Genomic DNA, 10517 nt, shown 5'->3' on the forward strand with positions numbered 1-10517 from the left:
CCGCCTGCTGCGACCCGGCCGTCCCCGCGCCCCCAGCCCTCGCTGCGCCCCCAGCAGCCCGCACCCTTCTCCGGCGCTGCCCCACTCCGGCCCTTCTCCGACACTGTCGCGGCGTGGTTGGTGGTCTGGAGCAGGGTGGGTGGGTGGGAGAAGAGAGAGGAAAGGAGGAGAGAGATGGGGTGGGTGGTTGGATGACATGTGGGTCACGCAGCACATGCAGTGGGCAGAAGCGGACGGGGAGAGCAACTAAAACGTCCGCTTTGTGTCCGCCGCCAACCCAAACGTGACCCAAAATTGAGACGGAAATGGGTCCGCGTGGACACAAAGCGGACGCAAAAATAAAAAATGGGTCTCTGCGTTGGGCAATCGTTTTTATCCGCGCAGACCCAAACGGACATGCACGGACGAAATGGGTCGCTCCATTGAAGTTGCTCTAACTTAGACTAGTGTCATATGCATGGGAAGCGCACTTTTGGCTCTCGGGTACCCGCGCACCCTATATGCGGAAAAAAAATTAGTAATTCAAAAAATTCCAAATCTTTTTTGGAATCAAACATGATCAGGGATTGTACTCGTATAAAAGATTTGGACAAGAAATGATTTATATTGACTTCACGGCAAAAAAGACAAGTTTATGACGACAATATAGCGTGTATAGTATTTGTATATAGCGTTTTTTGCCGAATCTTCGACCCAGGATGCAACGAAAGTCATTCTCTGACGAATCTTTTTTATACGACTACAATACTTGATCATGTTTAATATCAAAAAAGATTTGGAATTTTTTGAACTTTTTTGAATTACTAATTTCTTTTTTGCATATAGAGTGCGCTAATACCTAGGTTTTCCTTTATATTTTCTTATATGCATGACACTAGTATAAGTTACTTTTCAAGCAGCCTTATCCACTGGCAACATGGCATGGCAATGGCAGGGCAGGGCACATCGTCGTCACAGGCGCCCGCGCGGCGCGGGGCAGGCGGCACGCAGTCCACCCGCGGATCACATGGAACCGATCGAGCGGGGACAGCGAGCCACAGAAGGAACGAGAGCGAGAGCCCCCGATGGTTACCCGGTCGCTGTTGGGCCGCTCGCCGGGCCAGCAGACCGCGCGCACCCGCCGCAGCCCCCGGCCGTGCTGGTAGTTAGTTAGTGGTCCCTCAGCCGAATGGCTTCGCCCGCGGAGCAAGCTCCGTCTCTGTCTCTTCAGTCTGGCCGTATCTAGCAGTGCATCTATTCATCCTATCCCCACGAGGCCACGACACCCGCCGCCGCACCGGATCGGACGCCCCATCCTGATTTTAAGGGGTGGGGCCGGGCCTTACTTTACTTCAATCAAATCAAGCCACGTAAACGGGAGCATGGATGAGCACACGACGGAGGAGCAGGCAAGTCTCGTCCGGTCAAAGTGGCATCTCCCTTTTCCCGCAAAGAAGATACGCATCGCCGTTCCGCAACAGCGGACTGTTGTGACCCCGAGGTGAAATCTCCGAGCAAACACAGACGCTCGCGGTCGACGTGCGTATCGTGTTCGTGCACTCTAGCAATCAGTAATCACGGGACGCACCCCGTGATATCTGTATGGAGATAGAACGTGACGGCCATTCCTTCCTTGGGGTAATCCACGATCCCCGATCGTACTTACTTATTGACCATGAGCACACGGCCATGCCATGCCACGTGAACTTGTGTGCAGATGCAAACCCGCATGTTCGCTTGCTTAATCCTATAAGCAACGCCAACATGCGCATCCGTGTTTCGTCGTCGACCACCGCACGCTCAACTTCAGGCTAACTGCTCGTCCGGAAAAAGAAAAAAACATCACCTTCATTGCACTGCACGCATTCAAGCCGCAATGTTGCGAGTAAACGTACCACGAGTGAGCCGCAATCCTGGCTCACCGAATCAACGAGCGTGCGTGCACGTCCACGCCTTCCTCACCGACGATGGTGCACAATGGCTAGCTCAGCTCAGCCCGGCGTCGCGCACATGCAACCCAGCGGCCGCGCATGGGTGAGAGTCAGCTCTCAGATAGCGGGTGCGTGCGCGCCACGAGGTACTCATTTTTGAGATGGGCATCGCGGCCACTGGGTCCTCAAGATCTGCTGCAACAGCGCCATTTCGCGTGCCAAGTAGCTATAGCCGAGTAACAAATAGTAGCAGGAGGAAATCCGCGCACAAGTTGGGCGCACCTCACATGCGCCGCAGCCATCGGCGTCCAACTTCTCGCCCTGCACATGCACCTGGCCCATCATGAGTCGGAGTCGGTCACCTTTTGTCCCTTTCACTGGCGAAGTGTTTGGATAAACCCTGACGACGTCGCCTTCTGATAGGCCAGTGCATGTGCCTTTTCTCCTCTGGACCAGCGGGAAAATAAAAGTGAAATTTTGCCGATCATGCAGACTGCTCTGTGCTTAGATATCGGTTGGATGTGCACTCCAAGGTCCGTGTACATCAGCCTGATATGTCCAGACATCGGGTATCCTCTCCTTGGAGCTTGGACTAGGCCACGCTGAGCTCCAAAGAGATAAGAAGATATGTACGACTTTCTTGGGTGGTTTTCACCTTTCAGTTGAGGTACCAGCACAAATGTATGACCATCTTCGTAGACCATATGAGTCTATGAGTTCATGGAATTGCGGAACGTACCGCAATTTCCTCCGTTTTCGGCACAGAGCTAGAGACCCGTCCTCGATCATCGCTAAACGCTACTCCTACTACGTCAACAAGACAAGTTCAGGACAAGACAAAGCTAAACAAGACAAGTTCTTCAGCATATATCACGGCACGCATTCATTAACACCTAGTTCAGTCGTCTGTTGACTCTGTTCCGCGCGCCGCACACCTGCAGTGAATCTACGTACTACCTTAATTGCAGTCAGCCCCTGAGATCAGTGAGGGCGTAAACGCCAGTAATTACGGCGAGAATCTAGAGAAGTCTGAAGGTAGTGTTAGAGTGAATATTAAGCGCGCGGCCATGTTGCCGACTTTCTCATGAAAGGGAGAAATCACCGATGAACATCTGCAGATTACTCTATTCCTTGTCGCAAAAAGAGAACTCCTACACAGCTAAGACTGACGGTTATACTGATGAGCTTTACACGTTTGTTGGCTGCACTAATCACTGACTCAAAAATAATTAAGTAAGCTCGCTTTGGTGCTCGTGATGATTATGCTGATACTTTTTCTGGATGGGCAGATCATACAATGAAAACTAACTGGGCCCTTTTGCACACCCTTTGCTCCGACTGATGGCTGGCACTGTTCTGAAAAGCTATCGTACTGTTTATCACAATATCAGCTGAATATCCGCTTGTACTGTAGGAGTACAAAAGTAGCAAACAACTCCGAGCCGCACGACCCCTACATGAATGCATCGCTTGGAGTCCATGAATGGGGCCATGGAGGCAAAATCGTCAATCTTGGAGCTGGTTCATCCGTTATGATGGAACATACTCCCCCCGTCACATAATATAAGCAGTCTTTTGCAAGTTATGAAAATATAAGTATAACTCGGATGTGTCATTGCGAAAATGCAAGCACGAGAACAGGAGACGGCGGCTCACTTGCTCTTCAAATGTCGACACTTGGTGCGGATTTGGAATATGGTGAATGATTGGGTTGGATGGCATAATGCCGACCCCCTTTCTCGGCGCAACCATGACTCCCATTCTTGAATGGTGGGAGGCGGTCTCTCACCACAACGGCAGAGCGTCTAAATCTACCGCGTCCATTCTCATGCTCGCCTCTTGGCAATTTTGAAACGAGCGCAATGCTAGGATCTTTCGTCATATCTCGACAAAGGCCTACAATCATCTTCTCCAACATCAAGAAAAAAGCAGCCCTTTAGGTCAAAGCCGGAGCAAACCACCTTAGAGTTGTAATTCTAGGAGAGTAACGCATTCGTTTCGGCCACGGCCCGTCTCTTTATATATACACACTTTCTTCTCCCTAATGAAATGGCAAAGCTTTTGCCTGGTTTCAAAAAATATATATATGAAAAAGCGGGAGCTGATAAGAAGAGACTCGGAGAAATAAGTAGTAGAAAAAACTGTACGTATATAATTTATAATAACTTGGATTTGCTTACAAACCGGTAGTGTCATCTCATGTATGGTACTCTACACAGAGTCAGTGGGCGGGAGAGCACATGCAAACTATGCCCTCCCGCATTTCCCACACATGCTCAAGACGCTAGACGACGACGACCCCACATATGACACCAGACAGACGGCATCTCGAGCTCCTTGATCCCAAGCAAATACAAAAAATAAAATAAGGCAAATGATTTCGATCGGCCGAGCGATTAATTGTACGTAGCCAGCAGAGGGGCCAGACCGCCAGAGCGCATGCACGCATGATGCAGCCGCACGTGGCCGCCCATGGGCCGGTCGGACTCGGATCAGCTGAACTGGACGAAGGAGCGGTAGTCGGTGTTGGGCCTCCAGTTGGCCGGGATGACGTTGTTGGCCACCAGCTTCTTGCCGGAGTCGCTGGTGATGCGCATGGAGAAGGGCCCCTGGAGGCGATGGTTGGAGTCCATCCGCCAGATGGAGCCCCAGGACTCGCGCATCGGCGTCCACGACCCGGAGTTGGCCTCCTTCATGTCCACCTGGATCACGTCGCCGTCCATGTCCTCGTACTCGATCAGCACCGCCAGGTACACCGCGTTGGAGCCGTCCACCACGTGGAAGTTGATCTTGAGGCCAGGGAAGTTGCAGGGCACCCGCCGGAACTGGATGTCGATGATGCCCGAGTGGCGCAGCTTCTCGTTGAGCCCCGGCTTGGCCAGCGCGCCGAAGGCCGTGCCGCTCAGGTCGAAGTGGTACTGCGCCACCGGGTAGTAGTTCATGTCCGTGATCATCACCGTCTCGATTTTGCCGGAGCAGGATTTGTCGCCGCTGCACCGTATCTGAAAGCACAAGGCAAGAAGTCAACACACTGATGACTGATAAGTGTGTGCAGTACAGTGTACTATACAATATACATACCTGGTAGCAGGAGCCGCAGCCCTTGCCGTCCTTGAACAGGGGCTGGTTGCCGCAGGAGGTCATGGAGGAGAAGGGGTACTGGTTCACGTGCTTGAAGCCGCACGCGCCGCCTGCATGTACACCACGCCGGTGAACCAAATTGAGCAACGGCATTAGAACAGAGAGCAATCGCTGCATCAAAAGCACCCACACGGCTCGATGGGCAGGCACGTACCGTTGTCGTCGGGCCCGGCGCCGTTGGGCGCTCCGTACCAGGTCGCTCTGGCCGGAAGCCACGCGGAGCTGTAAGACACGGCGGAGGCGTCGAGGTCCGCCGCCCCCGGCTGCTCGGCGGCGGCGCAAGAGGCATACGCGGCAGCAAGCACGGCGGCGAGCGCGACGGCCTTGACAGAGAGTAGCCCGGCCATCTTCAGCTAAGCTGCTAGAGCCTTGTCAGGGTTGCCACTGGGGGTGGTAGTAGTGGTGGTGCTCTGCTGTGCTGTGGACTCTGGTCTGTGTCTTGATGGTCCAAGGGGAGGACCTTTGCCGGACTATTTATAGGCAGGCAAAACGAACGGCCGCGGGGCGGGCGGGCGGGCGATTGGACCGGCGTCGTCACCCTCACCCACCACCCATCGGCAACGGCCGTTGCACTGCACCGGAGGAGCTGTGGCTCACCGGTCGTATGCTCACATGGGGTTGGGAGGAAATCATGGGGGATTGGAGGCTTCGGTTCACGAGCATCGCCATTATAAAAATCGCATCTCGGCCGCTATGCCATGTTACGTTGGTATGGACAGGTGCGTACCGGCCAATGATTTACCCAAAAATAATCTCTTGGGGTTGGGGTGTTGATGATTTCGATTGAGATGGGCAACTCGATGTGGATTAGCTGAGAACGCGGTTGTTGATCCCAGCACATGCGGTGGGAAACCACGGGGACGAACGACCCACCATCGCCCCCGCCAGCGCCAGGTCGATCACAATACCACACGGAAACTAATAGCATCCACCTCGAATCAATGGAACTCTGGAGGCAATCATCGTATCCGCCATTTCTAGAGTGATAATTCATCCTCGCATCGCATCGATTGATCCTCTGGGTGGCTGCAAGTCCGCAACCGCAACAACAAAATATGGGCACGCAACCATACAGTTACCGCCCGTCTCAAAATCATTTTCTCTTCTCTACTATAAAAATCACAATTGGTGATGATGATGTATCAGTCATATGTCGTTTTTGACCGTTTGATCAGGATCCGAGGATAGAACATAACCCCACTTCAAATTTGCAAACAAACCCCTCATTCTTTTCATCCATCTTCATCTTCTCTCACCTTAGCCAATCAGCCAAGCAATCGATCCGTCTGGAAAGAAAAATGAAACCGAAGTGTTAGTGGTGCGCCTCCCTGTCACCTTCGACAAGCGCAACAACTACCACACTGAGCTCATCGACTTCGACATCGCCCACATCAGCCTCCCGTACAACGCTATCCTCGAATACCGTGCCCTCGCCAAGTTCATGGCTGCAACCTACCATGGCTACGACGTCCTCAAGATGCCAGGGTACAGTTGCGTCATCATGGTCGCCTGCGGCAGCCGAGAACTCTGATGACGAAGGCGGCGTCTTGCCTCCCGAAGCCACTCCCACGAAGAAGAAACAGCTTCTCCCCGAGAACCGTCTGGAGACCAAGAAGCCCGCCGGCATCGCCTCTCCGCGCCCGCTGCCGGGGCGCCTCTCCCTCCCGCATAGGAAGGCGCGCTTGGCGCCTCCTTCTGGATGTGCTCGGGGACTTCCGTCTGGAGAGCCTCTGACTCGACCAACGCGATGAAGGAGGTGTTCGGGCACCACTTGGAGCCGTGCTTCGATGCGCGCCCCCGCGAGCAGGGAGCACGACGCGAGGCGCCAGGGGCACGAGAATTCATCGCCAAGGCGATCAGGGAGCTTCAGGAGGCGCAAGCCATGCGCGGCGAGCGTCCCCCCGTACGACCCGCCAGTGCAGCAGCTGCCCCCGACGTGGGTGGCGAGCTGCACGTCTGCGTCAACATCCCGGGCCTCAATGGGGCCGCTTCACAGGACCTCTTCTGACCGTCGCGCGTCAGCCGGAGTGGGGGCTACCCTTGCAACTACATTCGCATGCCGTTCGGCCTGCTGAACGTGGGTGCCTCGTACCAGCGCCTGGCAAAGCGTGCCATGGCGTCTCACGAGGCCAGGCGCTCGACGGTCGCGTCTTAGGAGGTCCCGGAACCTCGTGAGCCCCCCAGGCCTCCGGAGCCGCCCGATTCATGAGGAGCAATCTCCATGGCACACCTCTTCAGCTACCTCGACGCTTCTACAACACCGGTGCCAGGTGACTTTTTGGATTGTTCGGTTGAGGGCGCCCCTCGGGCTACATTATCCTCAGACTGCGAGGGTACGCCCCTACAGTCATGTCATTTCGTTCATGTACCTTGAACTAGTTACAGTTTCATAAGCTTCTGTGGCTGCTAACCCTGTGGCTGATGTATGTTACTTCTGGAGTCGCCTCTGCCGGCTTCGCGTGTTGCCAGATCTCCCCTTGAACGTCCCATGAGAGGGGGCTACCGGCACAGCGCATGTGCTCGGGCCCGTCCCTACACAGTTGAAAAACCTAAGAGACTAAGCTCTGGCTCGCGGGCCGGTGTCGTGCACGTCACCTCACCAAGCCCTTAGTGCCTTTGTCTTTTTCACGGTACGATCATGAGCAGATCAGAAAGCATGCATCGCCTCTCGTACTTCGTAATTGGCTAACACGCAGGAACCTCAGGAGGTAGGCGCTTGTGCGGCCTTGACGACACCTTGCTGCCTCAGGAAGACCCACCTCGATCAGGCGGCAGTTTTGTCTGCAAAAGGCTAAGTAAAATTGCTTTGTATACTGTGTGTCGCTGGTTAAAGCCCTTTCCTGGGCACATCTGCAAGGCGAACCGCTCCTTTTTCATGCAAACCTCTTGCATGTTAAAGGGGGGCTCTTGAGCATCATGCCTCAGGAGCCCCTACTGGTTCTCAGGCCCTCTCCCTGGCCTTGTTCCAGGCATCGCGACCTGACATACCAGCGGCGGATGAGCTTGTCTGAGGGCCAGGTCCCGAGGACATAGAGCGCCTTGGTGAGCAAGAAAAGGAGGGGCAAACCACGCATGAGGGCACGGGAAGTCGGGCGCGGCCCACCCACATAGGTGCCGCTCGAAACGCTAAAGTATGCCAGTCCTCTCACACACCCCTATCAGGGCTTGCCTTGATGCATTTCAGGACAAAAGCGGAGGATCAGGATCCAGGAAAAGCACACCCTCACGACGCAGGAACACCTCGTGAATCATGAGCACCCAGAGCTAAGTCACTTTCCCTGCGCCAGGCGCGAGCCTTACTATTGACACCACACCTCTGTTTCCGCGATCTCGTTTAGGCAAAAATCCTTTCCCGTCCGAAAGCTACCTGCGTGTCAAGGGGGACCCCCTGAGCATTGCGCCTCATGAGCTCTTACCGGACCTCGGGTCCCTCACCTCTTGGCCTTGCACATGGCATCGCGACCTGGCATACCAGCGACGACGGAAGCTTACCTGGGGACTAGGTCTCGGTGATGCAGGGGGCTAAGCTATTGCGAGGAGAAAAGGGCTTGAGCTTAAACGAGAGACGTCAACATGACTCAGAAACGCAATAAAACATTAAGCCAAAGGCGCGAGCGGCGCAATTTCTTACACGCCCTGCGGGGCCCTTCATGACTTCTGGTGTAGTACATAAAAATGAAAGAAACAGCCTCCCAAAGGCCGCAGCTCCTGAGGCACTGGCCCCGACGCTGCAACGCCTAGTCGGAGTCCTCCTCCTCCTTGATCGTGGCGCGGCGACGGGGCGGCTCACTGTGGTTGCCGTCACTCGAGCCTTCCCCGAAGGAAGCATCGTCGCCACTAGAGGCATTGCAGCCGTCGCCAAGGGCAAGTTCGCCGTCGAGGGCGTCAACGTCGGAAGAGGGATGGTCACTGCCGCTGCTGTCGCTCTCCGGTCAACATTCTAGGCGTCTGTTGTCTTCCTCGAAGATCTTGACGAAGAGCGTCGTCGCGCCGTCATACTTGAAGTGGAGGGTGTGCCTCCCCTTCAGGCCGCGGGCGTGGGCGAGCGTCTGCCACCCACGAGTCAGATAGACGTAGCCTGAGGGGGTGGCCTCAACCTCCGCCCACGAAGACCGGTGTAGCAGCCATCTGGCTGCAACCACAGCTCGACGGGTCCTCCCGCCGGCAGCTCCTCCACGAAGGAGCACGAGAAACGGATCTTGGTGCCCAGCGGCCTCTCCATCCACACCATGAACTCGCGGGCCGTGTCATTCGAGTGGGCCCGCAGGCAAAGTGGTTGGGCAGCCACCATGCACCTTCCCCCTCGGCCTCGGCTCTGCGGATCCCGCGACCGCTTTCACGAGAAGAATTCCTCCCACGGGTGCTGGAGCCGATGCGGATCCCCAGCGGGGCGCATTCGCGCCCCTGGGAAACCCCCGTGGATGTCATGGTGGACTTGTGAGGGCGGCCGCGCCCCCTCTTCAGCGGAGGCACCTCCGGCTCTTCCGTGGGGGCTTTGCCTTTCTCCTCGACGATGAACCTCCTCACTAGTGCCATGGTTGCTTCGGTAAGATGGTTGCTGCGACCAGGATTGGAGGAGAATGAGCGAGAAGACATAGATGGGATGGGGCTCTGCCCCCTCTCCTTCTTATAGGTAGTTGGAGGAGGCCAACCGGCGCCCCTCCATGTTCATGCAATGATGGCCTCGTGATACGTCCATTCAACATCTTCACCAGCACCATCTCCTCCAAAACCTCAGATTGGTACCTGTGGGTTGTGCTACCTCTTGAGCACCGCGTTGGTTTTCCCTTGAAGAGGAAAGGGTGATGCAGTAAAGCAGCGTAAGTATTTCCCTCAGTTTTTGAGAACCAAGGTATCAATCCAGTAGGAGATCACGCTCAAGTCCCACGCACCTACACAAACAAATAAGAGCCTCGCAACCAACGCAATAAAGGGGTTGTCAATCCCTTCACGGTCACTTACGAGAGTGAGATCTGATAGATATGATAAGATAATATTTTTGGTATTTTTATGATAAAGAGATATAAAGATGCAAAGTAAAATAAACGGCAAAGGAAATAACTAAGTATTGGAAGATTAATATGATGGAAGATAGACCCGGGGGCCATAGGTTTCACTAGTGGCTTCTCTCAAGAGCATAAGTATTACAGTGGGTAAACGAATTACTGTCGAGCAATTGATAGAATTGAGCATAGTTATGAGAATATCTAGGTATGACCATGTATATAGGCATCACGTCCGAGACAAGTAGACCGAAACGATTCTGCATCTACTACTATTACTCCACACATCGACCGCTATCCAGCATGCATCTAGAGTATTAAGTTCAAGAGAACAGAGTAATGCTTTAAGGAAGATGACATGATGTAGAGAGATAAACTCATGCAATATGATATAAACCCCATATTTTTATCCTCGATGGCAACAATACAATACGTATCGGTTCCCTTTCTGTCACTGGGATCG

The 10517-nt window shown here is 54.2% G+C and overlaps 1 protein-coding gene across 2 annotated transcripts; it reads right to left on the reverse strand.

The window, feature by feature from the left end:
* Positions 1-4039: 4039 nt before the first annotated feature.
* On the reverse strand, positions 4040-9587 carry LOC123051845 (expansin-B6). Of its 2 annotated transcripts, XM_044474824.1 has the most exons (5): positions 9347-9587; positions 6475-6614; positions 5206-5398; positions 4992-5101; positions 4040-4912 (listed from the first exon to the last, which is right to left on the reverse strand). In XM_044474824.1, the coding sequence occupies exons 1-5, from the start codon at positions 9585-9587 to the stop codon at positions 4403-4405; spliced, it is 1194 nt and encodes a 397-aa protein (XP_044330759.1). In that variant the 3' UTR covers positions 4040-4402. The 2 variants fall into 2 exon arrangements, with proteins under 2 accessions (XP_044330759.1, XP_044330769.1); XM_044474834.1 differs by lacking the exons at positions 6475-6614; positions 9347-9587 and having other exon boundaries at positions 5206-5509.
* Between the last annotated feature and the right edge of the window lie 930 nt (positions 9588-10517).

This window comes from Triticum aestivum, chromosome 1A (assembly GCF_018294505.1).
Source record: "Triticum aestivum cultivar Chinese Spring chromosome 1A, IWGSC CS RefSeq v2.1, whole genome shotgun sequence".
NCBI lineage: Eukaryota > Viridiplantae > Streptophyta > Magnoliopsida > Poales > Poaceae > Triticum > Triticum aestivum.

Bases quoted from the DNA above. Each gene is read 5' to 3' on its own strand.
- LOC123051845 (XM_044474824.1), bottom strand. From the start codon at position 9,587: ATGGCACTAGTGAGGAGGTTCATCGTCGAGGAGAAAGGCAAAGCCCCC. The intron at 5,399-6,474 runs GTATTCGAGGAT...GCTTAGCTGAAG, and splicing joins ATGAACTTGGCGAGGGCACG to ATGGCCGGGCTACTCTCTGT. The intron at 5,102-5,205 runs GTACGTGCCTGC...GTGTACATGCAG, and splicing joins CGCCGGGCCCGACGACAACG to GCGGCGCGTGCGGCTTCAAG.